General features: G+C 39.4%; 1 protein-coding gene across 8 annotated transcripts in view; it reads left to right on the top strand.

Moving 5' to 3' along the window:
• Positions 1-20,869, top strand: part of BLTP1 (bridge-like lipid transfer protein family member 1) — an 86,403-nt gene that overhangs the window by 62,346 nt on the left and 3,188 nt on the right. For 3 of the 8 annotated variants that reach the window (XM_062493139.1, XM_062493140.1, XM_062493137.1), the window contains 29 exons: positions 17-122; positions 2,058-2,155; positions 2,259-2,444; positions 3,162-3,330; positions 3,829-4,040; positions 4,684-4,882; positions 5,256-5,315; positions 6,149-6,375; positions 7,254-7,384; positions 8,259-8,382; positions 8,543-8,652; positions 9,340-9,430; positions 9,963-10,025; positions 11,548-11,792; positions 12,329-12,544; positions 12,692-12,872; positions 13,752-13,944; positions 15,872-16,033; positions 16,136-16,275; positions 16,417-16,618; positions 16,778-16,981; positions 17,097-17,276; positions 17,712-17,849; positions 18,336-18,596; positions 18,973-19,123; positions 19,402-19,559; positions 19,659-19,851; positions 20,042-20,259; positions 20,452-20,703. In XM_062493139.1, coding sequence (XP_062349123.1) covers positions 17-122; positions 2,058-2,155; positions 2,259-2,444; positions 3,162-3,330; positions 3,829-4,040; positions 4,684-4,882; positions 5,256-5,315; positions 6,149-6,375; positions 7,254-7,384; positions 8,259-8,382; positions 8,543-8,652; positions 9,340-9,430; positions 9,963-10,025; positions 11,548-11,792; positions 12,329-12,544; positions 12,692-12,872; positions 13,752-13,944; positions 15,872-16,033; positions 16,136-16,275; positions 16,417-16,618; positions 16,778-16,981; positions 17,097-17,276; positions 17,712-17,849; positions 18,336-18,596; positions 18,973-19,123; positions 19,402-19,559; positions 19,659-19,851; positions 20,042-20,259; positions 20,452-20,703 — 4,870 coding nt within the window. Of the gene's footprint in view, positions 1-16; positions 123-2,057; positions 2,156-2,258; positions 2,445-3,161; positions 3,331-3,828; positions 4,041-4,683; positions 4,883-5,255; positions 5,316-6,148; positions 6,376-6,847; positions 7,049-7,253; positions 7,385-8,258; positions 8,383-8,542; positions 8,653-9,339; positions 9,431-9,962; positions 10,026-11,547; positions 11,793-12,328; positions 12,545-12,691; positions 12,873-13,751; positions 13,945-15,871; positions 16,034-16,135; positions 16,276-16,416; positions 16,619-16,777; positions 16,982-17,096; positions 17,277-17,711; positions 17,850-18,335; positions 18,597-18,972; positions 19,124-19,401; positions 19,560-19,658; positions 19,852-20,041; positions 20,260-20,451; positions 20,704-20,869 lie in introns of all 8 variants that reach the window. The other 5 variants (XM_062493136.1, XM_062493143.1, XM_062493142.1 and 2 more) reach the window with 5 other exon arrangements.

Genomic DNA, 20,869 nt, shown 5'->3' with positions numbered 1-20,869 from the left:
TGTTCTGTTTCTGCAGGTTGGCTCCTTTGAACATAATCTCACAACTGACCTTTTAAACCATTTAGTATTTGTTCAAAAAGTGTTCATGAAGGAGGTAAACGAGGTCATACAGAAGGTTTCAGGTAAGCAGAACACTTACAAGCTACTTGAAGTAAGATCCTTAAACCTTGTTTGATGGTAACATTATATAGCTCTCAGGATCAGCTCTTTAATTTCACAGACACCCTCATTTCATCTCTAGCACTGCAATCAGCAGCAGGAAGCAGGACTGGATTTTGAAATAATAACAGAGGCTCTGGAAATTATTCTAGGTTTATCATAAGCAGGACTTTTATTGGGAAGCAGGATTGTTTGGCATTCGGGACATCAGCCTCTGTTTCTCCGTGGTGTCACCTTGGCTAGGTTACTTTCTGTATTCACTTCATTTGATCTGAACATTTTTTGAGTTATCCTAAAAGGCTGTTACAGAAATGCAGCTAATTTTTAGTGGAAAGATTCATCAACGGCTGGAAACATCACGAGGAAAGAAATTAAAAGTGAAACTAAGTGAAAAGAGTGTCTGTGTGTGCATTTACCTCCTTTCATGTCCCTGTGTGTGTGTGTATATATTCAGGTGTACAAATGCCATAAAAGAATGGTGCAGGTCCACATGATGTATCCTCAAGGCAGTTAGAAAATGCAGTGGAGAAAATGGAAAATGCCAAATTCCCTCAAGACTAACAAGAGACACCCTGATATTTGTTCCAGCCAAAATATATTAGTATTGGGTAATAACAGAATGCTTAGGGAAAGAATAAATCTTCTGATAGCTGTCATTATTCTTTTTTAACATTTTTTTTTTTTGTAGAAGAGCATACAGTGCTGAACCAGGAAACCTTTATTAGCTTTTACAGCATTTCTTAGACTCTGTATTTCAATCTCCCCTGCATTTTTATGTGAGAAATTTACTACCAGTGCTGTTTCTCTGCTTTTACAGACCGTAAATTTGTATTGCAAGTAGCAGCCTGATGGTTTTTGAAATGTGGCTGTTGCCTTCCATATTGGAGTAATTCAGCAGGGATGTGGTCATGTCAGAAATCTGTGGGTCTGGATGCTCAGTGCAGAACAATGAGGGCAGAAATTGGCTTGGTCCCTCTGGCTTGGAGCAAAGCAACTTTTTTAATGGCTTGAAAATACCAATTAGTGTGATGTGCTACTGTTTTTTCTCAATACAATTTGTGTTGCACTACAACATTGTTTGCATATTATCCTTGCATAAAAACTGTGTGACTACCAGTTACTGAAGGTGAAGTTGTACAGATTGAGAGCTAGTTGATGAACAGAGCAGTCCATAATAATTGCACCTGGAAGTTGAAGGCAGTGTTGATTAAAATAAAATTACCAGATAAAAATTTATTGTTGCTTGGGGTTTTTCTGAATCTGTGATTTAACTGCTTGTCCTTACCACCAAATAATTGTAATTAGATCAATTGGCATATTTGGAAAGAATTAATGGCTTAGCCTTTTCCAGCAGTAAGCTCTTCCTTTAAACTAAGTTGGGATGTAGATAAATCTCAAGGAGAATTAAAACCAGGATTGCTTGTTCAAGCAATTGGGTTGGGATCAAATTGTGCCAGGATGAGGAAGTAAACCCAAAAATAAAATAATTGCAGAATACTCTTCCTTACTCTCATTGAAAAATACTGATATAATTTCAGTTCCTCATTTCAAGGAATTTGTGTAGAATTTGGTCAAGTGTTAAACTTGTATAGTCAGATAAGTAAGAGATACATTGGTGCAGGGGACAAATGACACCTTTTTTGAAATGCAGGTGTCACTCCTTACAGGCTTTGAGACTTCCTGTGGAAAGTTTCCCAGGAGGGAGGAACACGCCTCTGTTCCTTCATTCTTAGTGGAGAGAATCTGCACTCATGTCTTCAATACTCATTTGTCTTTTAATAACCTTCAACTAGTCACTGTTTAAAGTGTGGCTTAAATCATGGTCACCTTTTTATATGTATTGGTTTTAAAATATTGTCTTTGGTGAAACTGCAACTGTGCATATTTAATGTGTACAGGAGGGGAGCAGCCAATACCTCTTTGGAATGAACATGATGGCACAACAGATGGAGATAAACCAAAAATTCTTCTTTACTCATTGAGCCTGCAGTTTAAGGTAATCTTATGGTGACAAAACAGTGCTGGGTTTTTTTTTTTTTCCTTTGTCATCATGTCTCTGAACCAGATGCTCCTAACTTTGTACCTTCCTTATCCATTAGGGAATTCAGGTGACAGCTACAACTCCCTCAATGCGTGCTGTGAGGTTTGAAACGGGGTTGATAGAGCTTGAGCTCTCCAACAGACTGCAAACCAAAGCAATGCCTGGAAGTAGCAGCTACCTCAAACTGTTTGGAAAATGCCAGGTAGATTTGAATCTGGCACTGGGACAGATTGTAAAACATCAGGTTAGTGCTCGGAATCTTTGCGTGTGATGTTCTTAATAATGTGTGATTAAAAGACTACATAATAAAGCCAAGAGATTGTTGTACAGTGCTGATTTTTTGTTTTGGGGTTGGTTTTTTTTTTTTTCCCCCCATACTATTAATATCTTGGGACTTCCTAGCCTCTTGGAAGGGTAACAGCCTTTCTACTGAGCCAAACTCAAAACTTTGTTGATATTGATACCATCTTTAGAATATTTGAATGAAAGAAGATGATCAGAGGAGATCCAAATGTTGCTAGACCTACATTTTGATCTACTTTGTCTTGGTTTGACAGTTGTACCTCTTGTATTCTTAAACGTGGTGTTACCTGGAGTCACTCCTAGGATATGAAAGTATTTAGTGCTGCCTAGAAACAGACAGGGAAATACAAATATTAGGACTCATAAATCTATAAAACTATCACAATAGAGGATCTGGATATATAAATAGCTGCATTAGTAAGCAATTTGTGATAAATAAAAATAATGCCGTGATCAGACCTTAACGCAAGAAAAGAGAAGATCCTAAAAGAGATTTTGGTGAGAGAAGAAAAAGAGGACAGGACACAACTTGTTTTAATTTTATGTTTTGTTAAATGCAGTAATTTGGGGTTGTTTTTTTTTTTTTTTTTTCTTCCCATCCCTGAGCTTTTCCCTGGTGCAAACCTCTCCCTCTTTCGTTTCTTTGTAACATTTTAAGGTTTATGAAGAAGCTGGCTCAGACTTTCATCAAGTTGCCTATTTCAAGACAAGAATTGGATTAAGAAATGCTCTCCGAGAGGAAATCAGTGGTTCATCAGACAGGGAAGCTGTGCTCATTACTCTGAACAGACCCATTGTTTTTGCCCAGCCTGTGGCCTTTGACAGAGGTATTGTGGACAGTTGCTAAAAGTTTGTGTTCATACTGAGGAAGAGCTATTTTTTTCTCAAAAGGCTTGATTATTCAAGATTCAATCTGTTTTGTGTTAAGTAGCTGAGAAATTTGAGAGATTTCCTCCATGTCCAACAGATTGATAAATCTGTCATCAGACATCAAAAATTCCACGTGTTGAGGTGATTAGTTTACAGATGGTTTGGAGGAAGCTGCTGTTGTAAATCCTCACAGGTGAATAATGCTGAAAACAGCAGGACTTTCTCTATTTTAATGTGTTAACTCTGATGGTAAATGATCAGGTTTGTCCATTTTGTCCTTAGAAGCACAAGCCTGATCACCACAGCCTGAATGTGCATGTGTCCACTGTTATACATACTCTGAACTTAAAGTAATGGAGGGGCTGTAAAAAGGAAAAATAAAATCATTTAGTGAACGTGCATTGTTATTTTTAACTTGTTGATTTCAATTAAGCATTTTTGGTTTCCTGGTCAAGCTGTGCTCTTCTGGCTGAACTACAAGGCCGCCTATGATAACTGGAATGAACAGAGAATGGCTTTACATAAAGATATTCATATGGCCACGAAAGAAGTGGTGGATATGCTGCCTGGAATCCAGCAGACCTCTGCACAGGCCTTTGGGACCCTGTTCCTTCAGCTGACTGTCAATGACTTAGGAATTTGCCTGCCCATCACAAACACACCCCAGGTAAGCAAAAGTGTGACTATTTGAAGTCTGTTAAAATACCAGTTTGTGTGTGGTGTACAAGAACCAGGTGATAAAAGGTTCAAAAGAGGTCTCATTTATAAAGGAAATATGTGGGCTTTTTTACAGGGAAACATAATTATAGATGTGCATATACAGAGCTAGAAATTAATCAGTTAATCTGTACACTTAAGATTGTATTTAATTGTACATATCAAAATAAGCGCCAAAAAAAAATTCACATAAAGATTAAAGCTACTTTTAATCTTTGTTCAGTCACATCATGTGTCCATGTGTCATCTTTCTTGGAGACAAGAGTTGATCCTGGACTTGAGTTCTGTGGTCATGGGGCCAAATGGATGATAGCCCTTGATTAAACATGGATTTTTGTTCCTTGTCTAGACGAGCTTGACTCCTGCTGCCCTAATGAATTTAAATGTAGGCATTGCATTTAGGAAACACCAGAGCAAGGCACTGTATTGGCAGAGGTGATGCTTTTGAAACTCTTTGCAGAGGAGGAAAAAGACAAGGAAATATGAATAGGGGGGTCAGTTAGTAGGGAAAGATAAATGGCATCTAGTAAATGTGCAATATCACTGTGACATTGCACTGACCAGTAAATTCTCCCCGTGATTTTATTTTCCAGTCTAACCACTCTGCAGATCTCGACACTGGCTCTGCTTTAGTCCTGACTATTGAAAGCACACTCATCACTGCCTGCTCCTCAGAGTCTTTAGTTAGCAAAGGTCATTTTAAAAACTTCTGCATCCGCTTTGCTGATGGCTTTGAGACAAGCTGGGATGACTGGAAACCAGAAATAAGAGGAGATCTAGTCATGAATGCATGTAAGTGGGATGATTTCATACTGGACAAGAGTATTTCAGATACAAATCTGATTTTGCCCTTCCCGTTGGCTTGAAAAACAGCTGAGCTTTCCCAAAAAAACCAAAAAAAAAACCCCAAAAAACAAAAACAAACAAACAAACAAAAAAACCCACAAAAACGTTGGCAATTTGAAAGCAGAAGGATGTGGATCTAAAAGGTTATGTTCCTTTGTTGCTGTTTTCCTTTATTAGTAAACTTCCCTGCTATATATATCATTGTAATACTTTAAGCTCTGGCTGAGACATGTTGGAAGATTTGGATGCATTGGGAAGGGCTGCTCCAAAGAAATTTGGCTGCCAAATCAGTGTATTTGGTTTGTGTGCTTCATTGTAGGTGTTGTGCCAGATGGCACCTATGAAGTGTGTTCTAGGACAACAGGACAAGCTGCAGCAGGTAATGTGATTGTTTAAATAAATCAAGTCCTACATAAATAAAGCATTCCTAAAATATGAAATTTAAGTCCTTTAACTGGGTTCTAATTTAATTGGTTGCCATAAACAGTTAATGTTGTCTCATTGCTTCCTGTCCTCAGGATTGCTAAATCTTCTTCATGCTGAGGCTTTGCACCCTGAGCTGCCATCTCTCTCCTCTGCCAGAAAAGGCTTCTCTTTTTTCCCAACTTCCCTCTCTGCCCTGTCTAAGTAGTCTGGATCTTCTCCAGAGCATTCAGAAATAGCTGTCAGTCTCTGTATTGGTCATACTTGATCTAGAAAGAAAAACCTCTATTTTGTGTGGTCATGCTTAGAGCAAGGTCTGTATTTTGATGCTCAAAAGTGGCACTCAGAAAAATCCTGGGCAGACAGGATATTCACTAGGCAGACAACACATATACTGTAACATCTTCCAGCATCATTGTTCAAGACTTGAGTAAGTAGGTCAGCATTTGTACATGCAGAAAGATATGTTTTATGTTTCTTACTGTTAGAAATTCTGTTTTGGAGTAGTGTACTTGCCTGCATTTGTATGAGCTTGAGGTGCTTTCTACTTGCTCTGAAGGGCATGTATTTTCCAGTAGGTCTGCCTAATGTGTTATATCACTTACTAAAGAAATACTGTGAACTATTTTCCTCCAGCATTTCAGTTGTGGAGTATCTTTTTTCTCAGAATGGGCAGAAAAGGCAGTTCTTTGTAATTAACACTGTCTTGGCTAATGAGTACATAATTCACTATGGGGGGTATTTTTAAAAGAGGAGAAATTTTCCAACAGAATTTTATTTTTAACACAGAAAGTAGTAGTGCTGGAACCTGGACACTGAATGTGCTGTGGAAGATGTGTGGTATTGATGTCCACATGGATCCAAACATTGGGAAAAGACTTAATGCTTTGGGCAACACCCTCACAACACTGACAGGAGAGGAAGATATTGATGACATTGCTGACCTCAACTCTGTGAACATGGCTGACCTTTCAGATGAGGATGAAGTTGACACCATGTCTCCCACTCTACATGCAGTAAGTGAATCCAACGAAATAAGGGCTACTGAATTGGCAGAAGTCTTCTGTCAAATGGAAAGCTCTTAGTCTTGAGTCCAGCATGCAAGTCTTTATAGCTCATTCAGGTCTTGTTGCAAATCAGAAATGTTTGTGTGTGCGTTTTCTAACTCCATATTTCAAAGGCAACAAGTTGCAGATGATATTCCTATTGGTATTATGTGGCAATATTGATCTGGATTTGAAAATATGGTTGGGGACACAGCACCTAACCTGAACTGTAAAAGGTGTGGCTTTCTTCTAGGTTTTCTTCACAAGAGAGTAAGTTACTAACATGACAATAATTCTTAAAAACCTGCTTCTACTCCATATGCTGCTGACCTTGCTTTTTGGTTTTCTACAAAACCATTTTAACAGCTGTTCCTCTGTCAGCAGGCAAGAGACATTAAGGAAACATTATCCCAGCACACTAATGCTCCTGTTTGTTGTTCAGAAATCAGGTGGAGGTTCCTTGGGTGGAGATGCACGCAAGCTCACATTTGGGCAGCGGATTGTAAATCACCTGCTGGGTTTGAGCCCCCCAACCCACCGATACTCTGTTCCTGTAGAATTTCTCTTGGGCTCAGCGAAGCGGGATTTGCTCCAGCCTAGCAGAGCACATATGAAAGCAGGCAGATCCTGCTCATGGGGACATGTATGTAGTAGTTACAGTGTGTCTAACTGAATGATGGGCTTTGGATCACTGGAAAAAATCCAATCAGCTGCCTGTTCACAGGAATTGATTCTTTTGCATGCGCTAGTCCAAATTTGAAGGTGTGAAATTCGCTTTGCCTGTTGTTCAAAACGTAATGGTGTCCAGTTCTTGAGGAGGGCATTAATGAAATGTTGATTTTAAACAGGAGATCATTGATCACCGGCGGCAAGGAGCTTCCGGTATCCAAACTGGAGAACAGCGAGGAAGGAAATTTATGAAACGTTTAGTTGATATTAGAGAGCTCAATGAACAAGCAAAGGTCATTGATGACTTGAAGTAAGTGGGATTTGCTTTATGTTCTTATCAAACATCTTGTGGCACTGTTATGGTTAAGTGCAAATTTAAAAATAAAAGATTGTCCTTTAGGATTCCAAAAGCAAAGGTTGTATATGCAAGTACTCTCAAATCTCTCTGGCTGTTCCATAAGTGTCAGATTAGTCTGTATTTTTCTGACTCTGCATTTTAATGACTGATTTATAATAATTTTCTGATTGATTCAAAATCATAGTTCTGTCTTTATTTAATATCATGCTGATTACTTTAGCAAAATACATTACTTTGGAACTGTAATAAGCTTAGGAAGAAGAAGAAGAAAAATATTAAATTTTTTTTTTTCATCTGGTACATGATGTTTTCAAGATAGTGCTTGAAAACTTTCTTATACTGTACTTGAGAAAACCCTTAAGGAAAAATTATTTGATATTCGACAAATTTCATCTGACCTTCTATGTATTTTACTAATAGTATTTGCAAACATGGTTTGTTGGGGATTATTAGGGCTTTCTCCCCCTCCCTTTTCCCCAAGACAGACTTAACCATAAATGGATATATTTATTATTATTTATTTGCCGTCTGGGATGGCAATATAAAGGTTAGTAGTTACATGTTAAATAATGAAAAGGGATGCACATTTTACTGTTTGTAATTAAAATGAAATCGCTGTCACCTAGGGAGGGAAATTTTGTCTGAAATTAGGATTTTGGGTTAAATGTTCATTTTCCTGATTCTGTGGCTATATTTGGCACTGGTCTTAAGTATTGGGACAAAATAAAAAATGGGATAATTCCCAGGGAAAGCATTCTTACAACACAGATTTCTGAAATTGTGGAAACATCATCTGTAAGAGATCTCAGCCATGCTTTATCTCCAGGAAATTAGGTGCAAGTGAAGGGACCATAAACCAAGAAATTCAACGCTATCAGCAGCTGGAATCGGTGGCTGTGAACGACATCCGCAGGGATGTCCGCAAGAAGCTCCGTCGATCCAGCATGAGGGTGAGCAGGATTAAGCTACTTTGAGAATATTGTAGCACTTAATGTGCCCAAAACCCTTTTACTTTGCTGGCCCTCCCACGTACAGTAGCGTTTTAGCTTGCCAGAGTTTTTCTCTGTGTTCTTCTCAGTTGTTGCATTGCAATGTTGTTTCTGGTTTAAGGCTGCCTCCTTGAAGGACAAGTGGGGTCTGAGCTACAAACCCAGCTACAGCCGATCTAAGAGCATTTCAGCATCAGGGAGGCCACCTCTCAAGAGAATGGACAGAACAAGGTGAGCCTCTGGGAATTTGGGGTCTGTGATAGCCACAACAGCACATGGAACAGGGCAAGTGTTGGACTTTGGCCTGAAAAGCCCTTTTACCACAGGCAGCAGCTGTTTGTGGTGAAAACACAGGATAGGAGTAGGGTATTTTGCAAGGCAGTAAGGTTCTAAAAAGCAATTTTTTCCTCATTTTTCTGAAACTTCTGAGAAGATTTCATTTCTATGACAATTTGGGGTTTTCTACAGAATCCTGTTTTCAAAACATACTGAAGAAATGTATATAAGGAAGAATGGCTTTGTGTAATAATCTTGTTTTCTACGCCTGATTTGCAGTCATCTGCCTTTTAAAGGGGCTGTTGTAAAGAGCAGAAGAAAGGGAGATGCTATTTTGTGTGTGAATAATTGTCCCATGTGGCAGATTACAAATAGCTTATTTTTCTGTAATTTCTGTATGTTGGCTCAGGACTGAAAAGCTTGCATAGAGAAATTAGCAGAGACAGAATACTGGCCAAGTCATGTGCAGCTTCCTTCTCTTTTCTTCTCCCCCTCCTTCCTTTTATCTACCCAAGTATTTTATATATTTTTCCCTAAAAGAATGGTAAGTATGACCTTATATTTGTGTAGTTAAATGTTTGCACGACCCTAAAATCCTGTAGTACAACTCAAGAAGATGTTTTGGTTTTGTTTTGCTTGCAGCTCTCGACTGGGGGACAGTGAAGACCTCCCAGATATCCGTGTGGATGCTGCATCCCCTGGGCCAAGAGTAACCTTCAACATACAAGATTCTGTAAGAATTACTTTACATGCCATAGACTTGTATTTCCTGTGCCATTTGGTCACCAGTTCATGAGATAATTATATCCAGGCAAAACAGAATTGTCTGCTTCTTTTAGCGTTTGCCTCAAATTTCAGACGTGTTTTTGGAAGATTACCTTCCAACGAAATAAGTCTAATGTATTTCGGTTTCTTGGCACAGAAATTAATTGAGTTATGAGAGAAAAATATGTTAAAATTGCTTGATTGATTTTTTGTAGGCTCACACAGTAGTCACTTTCTTGGAATTTCTGTCAGAGGTGATTTGGCAAAAAATCACCTGGGGATTTTTTGGTGTTTGTATATATTTAGAGTTTTTGGAAAAGTGTATGGGTTTGCTGGACTCTACAGGTGTATCCTTCTCAGTGTTGGAAATGGATAGTTGAATTGGTCTGGGGTTGTTTTATTTATTCTTAATATGTTTTCTCATTTTAAAAATGTTCATTTTGCATGGCTGAGATTATTGTAATTGTTTTAATGTTTATATCTTTTTCGTTTCTATGAAGTTGAATCAAACAGCTTTGGGGATTGCACAACAATCCAGCTGTCCAGGGGAAGGGTATTTTCAGGTATTTCTGAGCAGAAACAAGTATTCCTTGCCAAAGAACTAATTTATCTCATAAGGAGCTGCTTTTCAATATTTCATCTCTTTTGCACTCAGCTAAACAGAATGTATATCGAGCTTGAAAAACTTTAAATAAGTTAACTATGCAGAGGAACGTGATTTATTGTTGATGAACAACAATCAAAAGTGCTTCTACACCCTTGTGTAAACTAAAAACTTCTTGTAAAATGAATTACTGGCTTTTTGCTTAAAGACTGAGCAAGACTAATGTAAAGTGACCCAAGTCTAGCCTTAAAATGTGCTTTAGAGGATGATTTTAGTGTGTGCCTTCACCTGTTACATTGTGTTCCAGTGTAATAGCAGTCAACACTGGAACAAAATAATTACCATGTGGGTGGACATCTTCTCACACTCTTATTTCTGTAAAAATTCTTATTTTAATGTGGAATGAGACAGTATTCAGATAATAGCAAGCAGGGAATGTTCCAAAACTCAATACTCTGAGAACAAGTGGAGTTTAACTGTTTTCAAAACCACGTTTAGGGAAAATAACATTTTTCTTAAAAAAAAAAAAAAATTAGTCAAGCAAACCCAAAACTTAAATCGGGAAAAGCAAAACTAAACAGGCAAACAAAAAAAACCAAACGGAAGAGACAGTAATGTACTTTTGCTCCCTTCTATCTCTCCTTATGCTCCCAGGAAATAAATTCCTATTTCTGAGAGAATGGTGGAAATGATACCTGGGAATATGCTTTGCAGATTTAAATATGTTCATATTTAAAAGCTGCCCTACTTACTGTTATGTAAAAGCCCAGTTAGCTTAGGTTTTGCTGGCATAGCAAAATACTATCAATCACTTAGAGGTATCAAATGTTGAATATTTTTTTTTAAAATGTATTTTCCTGACATCATGCCAGTTGCTCAGCAGAGCTCTAATTTGAATTTGCTGGCAACAACTGCATAGCTCTAGAGTGACACTGCATAGGAAATGCTGGTGTTTAACACTTGTAGGTGCTTTTCAGAGGATTTTAAGAATTCAGTGTTGGAAAATTGCTTGTGGTATGATTTGTGTGAGAAGCAGGAGGCTCCTTTAGGACATTTGGTTCCGTGCTCGGGCTGGGACGCCCAGGGGCAGTGCTGTACATTCTGTGTAGTGCCTTCACTAACACTTCTGCAAGTCATGGGCACTTGGGCTGCCTTCTGTCCTTTTCTTGCAAAATAGTTCTTAAATTTAAATGAAATGTTTTCTTTTCCTTCTAAATTGGTAAGGACATGATGACTCTTTGTCTACCAGGCTGAGCTCAATCACTAGGGAATGGCAAAGGTCTCCCCACCAAGCTTTCATTCCCTTCTTTTTCATAATCCCTCTTGCAATTCCTTTACCTGCTCTCTCCGTGTTATGAGGAACTCAGAAATGGGAGTTTCTCACAGCACTCTTGCTCCTTTATTTCCAGATCTACCTACTGCATTCTCAGTGGAAATCGTATCTGTGGAAATTTACTATCTTTTTGTCTTTTCACAATCAGTTTCCAGAGGAGACAGAAATGGACCTTTTGTCTGTAACTATTGATGGTCCCTCCCATTACTCATCTACTAGTGAAGGCTCATGCTCGGTATTTGGTTCACCCAAAACTCCAGTAGTCTTCTCACCCGGCATTCCCTTCCAGCCTGAAGAGGGACGCCGGGATGAAAGCTCATCCTCCAGCAGCGACGACTCGGAGAAGGAGGATGACCATGAAAGGGAGAGGACGTATTTTTACAGGAAACCACCGTAAGTAACGCTCCTGAGGAACAGCACAGAAATTGAGAAGACACCTGAATATACTTTCAGTACTCTCCAACTTGAAATATTGAATTTAAGGCTACAAATTCTCTTGCTGGCGAAGTACTGAATACACTCAAGTGTAGTGTGGAAGGCAGGTGAGGTGGTGTTCACTAGAGGTGACTGTGTGTGGGAAGGAGGGATCCTGTTTGGAAAAGGAGCTATCTGTTACAAATTTCAGGGTTTGGAACAGAATGAAAGAACTTGAAAAATGAGGTTTTGGAGGCACCGGACAGAGTGTAGTTCCAGAAACTGGATGTCATGATGTGGATCCTTACAAATATGTAATTTCTTTTGTGTATATAAAGAAATGCAGTGTGCTAACACAAGATGGGTCGCCGTGTTGCTGCATACCAGATAAGGCCTTTTCCAAAAAGGTTTTTCTAAGATGATGCACTGAGTGTGGACATAGTTTGGGAATGCCTTGTAGCCCCTGCTGAGGTAAATGTCCTGCTGATAGCTGCCCCCCACCTGTGCCTGTGCAGGAGCACCTCTCGCAAGAAAGCCACGGGCTTTGCTGCTGTGCACCAGCTGTTCACCGAGCGCTGGCCAACAACACCCACCAACAGGAGTGTCACTGGCACCACCACGGAGAGAAACATTGACTTTGAGCTCGATATCAGGGTTGAAATTGATTGTGGGAAGTGTGTGCTGCATCCCACAATGCTCCAGCAAGAGCACGACGACATCAGTTTGCGAAGGTAAGAGATTTGTGCGCTAGTTCGTTACCAGCAGTTGTTTTGTTTTTAGTAATTATCACTGCTTAATAACAGCCCCGTAAGTTACAGTTGTTCTGGCCCGGTGTGACACAGGAAGTTACTTTAATAACATGAGGATATTTATTTCAGGAGCTATGATCGAAGTTCCAGGAGTTTGGATCAAGAGTCTCCTTCAAAAAAGAAGAAATTTCAAACTAATTATGCATCTACTACTCACTTACTTGCTGGCAAGAAAGTGCCATCATCTCTACAGACAAAATCCAGTGATGTGGAAACAACAGTGTTTTATATTCCTGGGGTGGATGTAAAGGTAAAGTGAAGGGATAACTCAGCAGGGAGGCAGTGACAATGTTTTCTCTCCAGCACAGTCAAACTGTACGCTCCCTTGGTTTTTTAATCATTGTTTCTATATCCTAGCATGAAAGGTTCTCAACAGAGATGTCCTTGTATTTTGTGATTTGAAATCCTAATGGAGTAAGAACAGGGAAAAATCTGTCACTGCTGAAGGAAAACTTCATGCAATTCACTTGAGGCAATGCCATAAATCAAATGCTCCTCACTTGCTCCAGCTTGGCTTTTCTAGTCTAGTCTAGTGTGTCCATGTCCAGTATTCCAGGGCATCTGCAGGGGTAACAATTATAGCTCAGGTCCTGCCTGTTGCTTTTAGTCAAATTCAGGAATAACTTAACATTCTCTACAACTTCTGTTATGTTCTGTTTTCAGTAATAGTCTGTTGTGCACACACAGGACACAGTGTGAACTTTTGGAATATCTTACTTTGATTTTTTTTTTTTCTTAGTTTTAATGCCAGTTTCTGTATGTCTGTGTTTTGTAGCGGGACAGTTCCACCATACATTAAGACAAAAAGAAGGCTGTGTGCACAGGTGGCACAGGATGTATGTGATGTAACAGAGAGAAACAAGCTTTAGACAGCTTTCCTAAATAATGAATTTCTTCTGTTTCTCTGTGTTTTGTTTCATTTTTAAATAGTTTATTATTTTATCTCTTTTTTGTATTCTTTTCAGTTTTTTTGGTGTACAGGATATGAATTGGAATGTAATGCATCTTACAATGGTATTTCTGTAAATAATGAGAAGAAATAAATTTTGGAGGGGCAGAGTGACACCCAGTGGCTGTACAGAAATTGAGTTCTTCCTGTCAAGTAACTTGATCTTTCTTTGCTTTCCAGTTGCACTACAACTCCAAGACTCTAAAGACTGAATCTCCAAACACTTCTCGAGGATCCTCTTTGCCACGCACCCTTTCCAAAGAGTCCAAGCTGTATGGTATGAAAGATACTGCCACATCTCCTCCTCTCTCTAGCACTATCCACAGCAAGACTAACACCTTACTTCCTCCCCAACCCCCACCCATCCCATCAGGTACTTATAGATAAACTTTCTGAACCTTTCATGGATATATTTTTCCTTGGTGTAATCTACTGCCTTTAGATCTGGCTGCGCCTTACCTGAAGGAGCACTGTATTTATCCAGGCTTGACTTTGGCTGCAGAAACCTCACCCCAGAAGCAAGAATTCACTCCATGCAGCATAAAGCTGCATTTTTAGACATTGTTTGCCAAACTGATCTCAGTAATATTTTTGTCATAGTCACCATATCTCAGTTTTGGGCTGTCACTGCCTTCTTCTCCCAGTTTTCACTTAATGAAAGAATATTGGAAAGCAATGTGTAAATACCTGTAAATATCTCACCCATTGAAGGCCTTTAAGTAGCTATGATTTGGAGTGAGACGAGTTCTAACACAAGCTTTGTTTTGTCTCTAGTGATTCCTGTTTTCAAGCAGGAGGCTGTTGTTACCTCATGTCAGATCCAGAGGCATGTAGATTGCATCTCCAATTTCTGAGACATTCACTCCTCTCTCCTTTGGCCTTTAAATATTGTTTTCAACACAAAGCTGGAATTTTGTCAGAACTTGATCACCAAGCAAACTGAGTAAATGGAAGTTGTGCTTGTGGGTTTTGCTTTGTAAAATCACCAGAGGTGCTGGGAGAGAACAGTGAAATGGGGCTGCCTTCCTCAATTCTCCATGCTGTTGAACCATTTGCTCTTACTCCTTTAGGTGGCCATCCTGTTAATGATTACCACATGTTGTGTAGTGGTTTATGCTACTGCTCTTCACTTTTGTTCTCTCTTCTCTCTTCTTTCTAATCTTTGCCTTTGAATTCTTAGCACAGCATGTCCAGCTACTGACTCATGCTGGTTAAATGTCTGTAAAAGCTCAGCATTTGGTGTGGAAATTGCAGTTGCATGGTAATATAAATGCCTCCCCAGACTAGAGGTTGGCTTGTAATTGCTTTATTTCTTTATGCATTGTATTTTTATAAGTATTTATCAGCGCTGAATTATTTTGAAACACATTTATTATTGCTTATAATAAATTGTTTTTATAATAATACTTTTCCTCTGGAAACCATTCCCCTGGAATAAGGACCAACCATTGACTTTAGTTTGCAGTATAAGTAAGACAGGACAATGTAGAGAGACATGAGGCAGAATAGTTTGTACAGAATGCTTTCTTTTTTTTTTTTTGTTTTGTTTTTTTAGCAAATGAAAGTATTTTGAATCTGTTTTAGTAGTTCATTTTTATATTTTTCTTGGAGAATTTTAAATCTATGTCTCTATTGATGTATATTCATTCTAATACCTATATTGCATAGAGACAGTAAGTGAGCTGGTACTGATATCTTCTCTGCATATTAATATTTTGATGAGCATGGATTCAAGATTGCTCTTCCACAAATTTACAAGACAGTAACCTTTTTATTAGTTTACGCTCTGAGTAGTTCCAAGCTTTCAAAAATTATGGTTTAGAATCTTCAGTCATTCTTTGCCTAAGTATAGAAGGGCTTGCCATTTGCAGTTTTAATTTTGTAATGTATTTTCTCTATTTAAACTGACGTTCTTTCCAGACCTGTGCATTTACTTTTCCTAATGCCACTTCCATTTCCAGTCAGCTGTGGTTACTTTGCAGTGGGTATTTGGAGAACTATCTGTGTTTGCTTTTGGTGCTATTTCCTAAAAAGTGAGCTGTTGACAATGACAACAGAATGCTTGGTTGTGAACATGAGCAACAGAATTCCTGCAGTTGAGCCTTACAGACTAATGGTGTTTTTGCAAAGTGAAAACTTAATGACTTAATTTCTTCTAGTAGACCTGATCTAGATCTCTTCAGATGACAGAAAAAATTAGAGGGCACAGCTTGATCAGTTATGAAGTGTCTTTCTAATGTTTTATCATTTACTGCTCAGTGGTATCACCTTAGACAAGTGTTATCTTCTCAATGTTGCAGCCAAAGGGAAAGGAAGTGGTGGAGTGAAAACTGCTAAACTCTATGCATGGGTTGCACTCCAGTCACTGCCAGAGGAGATGGTGATCAGCCCCTGCCTCCTGGACTTCCTGGAGAAAGCCCTTGAAACCATTCCCATCACACCCATTGAAAGGAATTACACAGGTCAGTTGCACAGTTGCATTCTGGCGCTCTGTGGTTTTATGGTATTGAGCTGTTTTTCCCTTCACATTTCACTTAGTAATGAGTTCTTGTACTTGTTAAAAGCTGTTAGTTCCCAGGATGAAGACATGGGACAGTTTGATATACAGGATCCCTTAGAAGAGTCCACAACATCCTTGGTGTCATCCTCAACATCAGCATATTCCTCCTTCCCTGTAGATGTGGTGGTTTATGTACGAGTCCAGGTGAGGTTTTAACTCAACATACAAGGTAGTACCTTGCTTTAGTCACTATCTTTTAAACAAGCCATGCTTCTAAGTTTGAGTTTTAAAGAATAAAAACTCAAGTGTCCCTTCTGAATGCTTTTTTTTCTTTCTGCCTGTCAGCCCTCTCAAATCAAGTTCAGTTGCTTGCCCGTGTCCAGAGTCGAATGTATGCTCAAGTTGCCTTCCCTGGATCTTGTTTTCTCTTCCAACCGAGGAGAACTGGAAACTTTAGGCACAACATACCCATCAGAAAGTGTGTCCATTGGTGGAAGTACTCCACTGAGTGGCTCAAAGAATTCAGCTGGTAAATCTGGAGCACCAGGTAATACATGTGTGAATGTTGATTCGATACACAGAATACTTAAGCTATATTGCTGCTAGAGGGCATTACTTGGTATTTGGTCTGTTTAATGCTGCTGTTAACATTAAGTATTATTTCACGTTAGAAAATCTGATTTTTGCCCCAAAAAAATGACTGCAGGTTCATCACCTGGCCTCGGCAGCCCTCTGGGCAGGACAAGGCACAGCAGCAGTCAGTCAGATCTGACAACTTCCAGCAGCAGCTCTTCAGGCCTGAGCTTTACTGCCTGCATGTCTGACTTCTCCCTGTACGTGTTCCATCCCTACGGAGCTGGAAAACAAAAATCAGCTGTTACTGTGCTAACCCCTGGATCGGGAGCCTTGGGTACGGAACAAGGTTTTGTTTGCTTTTATGAGTATTATTCAAGTGTGGCTTGGGTTTCTGAACTGCAGATTTGAAAGGATCACAGAAGATGAAAATGTTTCCTTCCTGCTTCTAGGGAATGTGGATGAGGAGCCAACTTCAGTCACTGGCCGAAAGGATTCCTTGAGCATCAACCTGGAGTTTGTCAAAGTCAGCCTGTCCCGGATCAGGCGTTCAGGAGGCTCTTCCTTCTTTGAGAGTCAGTCTGCAAGCAAAGCTACCAGCAAGATAGACACCACATTGATCAACATATCTGGTAAATGCTTCTTCCATTTTAATCACAGCTCATTAGAGGTGGACTTTGCTCTTAGCAGCTTTTTTTTTTTTTTTTTTTTTTTTTTTTAAATGTAAGATCTATGTACTTATTTTCTGCCCCTGCCCATGGGATCCTGACTTACTGGGCAAACAGCAGGATGGTTGTGATGAATTTGCCATTAAAATACTCCCATGAAGAGTCTGAGGCACATCCAACACAAGCAGGACTCAACGTTATTTCTGCTCTTGGGTTCCATCATGTCTTTATGAAATGCTTTTGTATCTAATGTTTGGACTTGGAGAAATGGCAACACCTCAGGAAAACTTATTTTTTCCTGACAGCAGAGACAATACTTCTAGGTGAAGGAGAATTTGACTTGGTTAACAAAACCTGTTATTACTGGGAGTTTACAGCTGTATGCATGTGCTTTTTCAGCTGTCTGTGACATAGGATCTGCTTCTTTCAAATACGACATGCGTCGCCTCAGTGAGATCCTGGCCTTTCCCAGAGCTTGGTACAGGAGAAGCATTGCAAGAAGGCTCTTCCTGGGTGATCAGACAATAAATCTGCCAGGTAGGAGACTGCTGCTTATCACAAAAAAACTTGTTAGACAAAGGGTTACACTAGGAATTTTATAAGCATTTATTACCCGTGTCATATTACATAATTGAATAGATGTAAATGTATTATGGTTTACGCCATATGCAGTCACTCAGAGACGTTTGATAGGAAATCCTAGATGGAAGAAGTGAAAAATTGCTAAAGCAGGTCACTGAATAATTAGGACAGCATATTTCAAGGCCAGGTTGGATGGGGCCTGAGCAACCCAATCTAATAGATAGCATTCCTGCCTGTGGCAGGGTTGGAGCTAGATGATAATTAAGGTCCCTTCCCAAACCATTCTCTAGTTGTGTGATGTATCAACAAGAACAGTAGTAAACTTTTATGTCAAAAGAAATACATTTGGACACTCTCCCAGTACTTCTTGGTATAGATGAGGATATGGTTAGACACAAATGAAACAGGTTTTCTGTATTTCCTGTGCTGCTTTTTCTCCAGTAGCATCAGGCCCTGGCACACCAGATTCAATTGAGGGAGTGAGCCAGCACCTTTCTCCTGAATCCTCAAGGAAAGCATACTGTAGGACATGGGAGCAGCCCTGCCAATCTGCTTCCTTCACTCACATGGCACAGTCACCCAATGTTTTCAGTGAGCACAGTGCCAGCAGCAGTATGTCACCTGGGACAGCATCTCACAGCCTCAAGTCTCCAGCTGTCACAAGATCCAGGAGTGTGTCTGACTCCTCAGTGCCTCAGAGGGGTGAGTAGATAATGACTTAAATTTTTGAAAAAGTATTTCCACCAGTTGTATGAAAGAACTATGTCATTACCTGCTTTGAAAATGCTATTTTCCACAGTGCCCGGCACTGGAGAGTCCATGGCTTAGAGAAGGGAAAATTGCCTAAAATGGATGAATGAAAGTTGTTAGCGTATTTTCCATAAAATTTCCCTATCTGTGAGTCAATTTCAGTGACAGCTAAAGCAATGCATATTGCAAATCCTCTAGTTCTCACTTATCTTCTCTCATGTGCTTGTTGGTCCTTTTGTAATATTCAAAATGCATGTGTTCTGCCAGTTCTTCCTAGCATGTGGAATAATTTAAATTTTTGTCTACTTTTTGTTCCCCCCCTGTTTAGATACTCTTGCGAAAACATCAACTCCATTTAATAAGTCAAATAAAGCTGGAAGCCAGCAAGGAACTCCGTGGGAAACCCTGGTTGTGTTTGCTATGAACCTAAAACAATTAAATGTTCAAATGAATATGAGCAATGTAATGGGCAATACTACGTAAGTATAAAACATGATCCAGCATGTTTTAACAGGTGGTGGTGTTTTGGGGTAAAAAACCAATTTTTTCCCCACAGACTTAACAATCTGTTGCTTCTTAGCTTTAAAATACTACCCTTTTCAGTTTTGAACTAAGAATCCCCTCAGGAATACTATAGTTGCTTAATCCTGAAGTCACATATGCCTAAACCACATTATTTACTGCTTTCTAGTAAATAATATTCAATTTCTCTTCTGACAGCCTGGAAAGTTGTGGTCTATTTTCACCTGTGTTCTAGGTGGACCACCAGTGGTTTGAAAAGTCAGGGCCGTCTGTCTGTGGGAAGTAGCAGAGATCGGGAAATCAGCATGTCAGTGGGCTTGGGAAGATCCCAGCTGGACTCCAGAGGGGGAGTTGTTGGAGGTACCATAGATGTTAACACCCTGGAGATGGTGGGTAAGTTAGAAAGCCTCCTCCTGTTAGCATATGTTCCAGTCAATAAAGGTGATACCACTGGAAAAACTGATTTCTGTATTGCTTTTGGTTCTATTTCAGCTCATATTTCTGAACACCCAAACCAACAGCCCAATCATAAAATTGAAATTACTATGGGTTCCACTGAAGCACGTGTTGACTATATGGGATCCAGTATCCTTATGGGCATCTTCAGTAATGCTGATCTTAAACTCCAGGATGAATGGAAAATTAATCTGTATAATAATCTGGATTCAAGCATGACTGATAAAAGGTAGTAATATTTCCTGTGGTTAAAATGTGGTTAATCCTATGGTTAATCATGCTTGATAATGTCAAATGTCTTCTGTCCAGTACTGCTAACCAGAATGCAAAGGGTTCATTGTTTGGTTTTGTTTGTTTTTTTTAAATTGTTGGTAGGAAATATCTTTACTGCTAATTTTCTTGCTGTTTTTAATATCTAGTGAAATATTTGTCCATGGGGACTTGAAATGGGATATCTTCCAAGTGATGATTTCAAGGTCAACTACGCCAGACCTGATAAAAATAGGAATGAAGCTCCAGGAGTTTTTCACTCAGCAGTTTGATACAAGCAAGCGAGCTCTGTCCACATGGGGGCCTGTTCCTTATCTCCCTCCCAAGACAGTGGCCAACAACTTAGAGAGAACCTCACACGAGCAATGTAAGCAATGCCAAAAAATAATACCGTTCCAAATTAACATGTTTTAATTGCAAAAATTACCTAGGATACAGTGCCAGTGAAACAGATAAGAAAATATCACTCTTAATTCCATGTTTTACCAAAAGTATAAACTTTGGCAGCAGCTTTTTCTGTATCTTGCCTGAAGTTTGGCTGTTCATGTTTGCTCTGCAGTGTTGGATGCAGCCCATCATCGCCACTGGCCAGGAGTTCTGAAGGTGGTATCTGGCTGCCACATATCCCTGTTCCAGATGCCACTGCCAGAAGATGGGATGCAATTTGGAGGATCCATGAGCCTCCACGGGAACCATATGACCCTGGCTTGTTTTCATGGCCCTAATTTCCGCTCAAAATCATGGGCCTTATTTCACCTGGAAGAACCCAATATTGCGTTTTGGACAGAAGCCCAGAAAGTTTTGGAAGATGGTAATTTAAACTGTTTACTCATTTCTCTAAATGTTTTTAAATGAGTTTTTAATGAAGTATTATTACATAAGAAGAAATCAAAGGAAAATTTACTTTTTTTGTCTGAATCAAGGCTATTTCCCAAAAATATACCACTTACCTAAAAATTATCTATTCCCTCCACATC

Source organism: Cinclus cinclus, chromosome 5 (genome assembly GCF_963662255.1).
Source record: "Cinclus cinclus chromosome 5, bCinCin1.1, whole genome shotgun sequence".
NCBI classification, from domain to species: domain Eukaryota; kingdom Metazoa; phylum Chordata; class Aves; order Passeriformes; family Cinclidae; genus Cinclus; species Cinclus cinclus.
The sequence above is the reverse complement of the archived record's forward strand: the minus strand, read 5'-3'. Positions and strand labels throughout refer to the sequence as shown.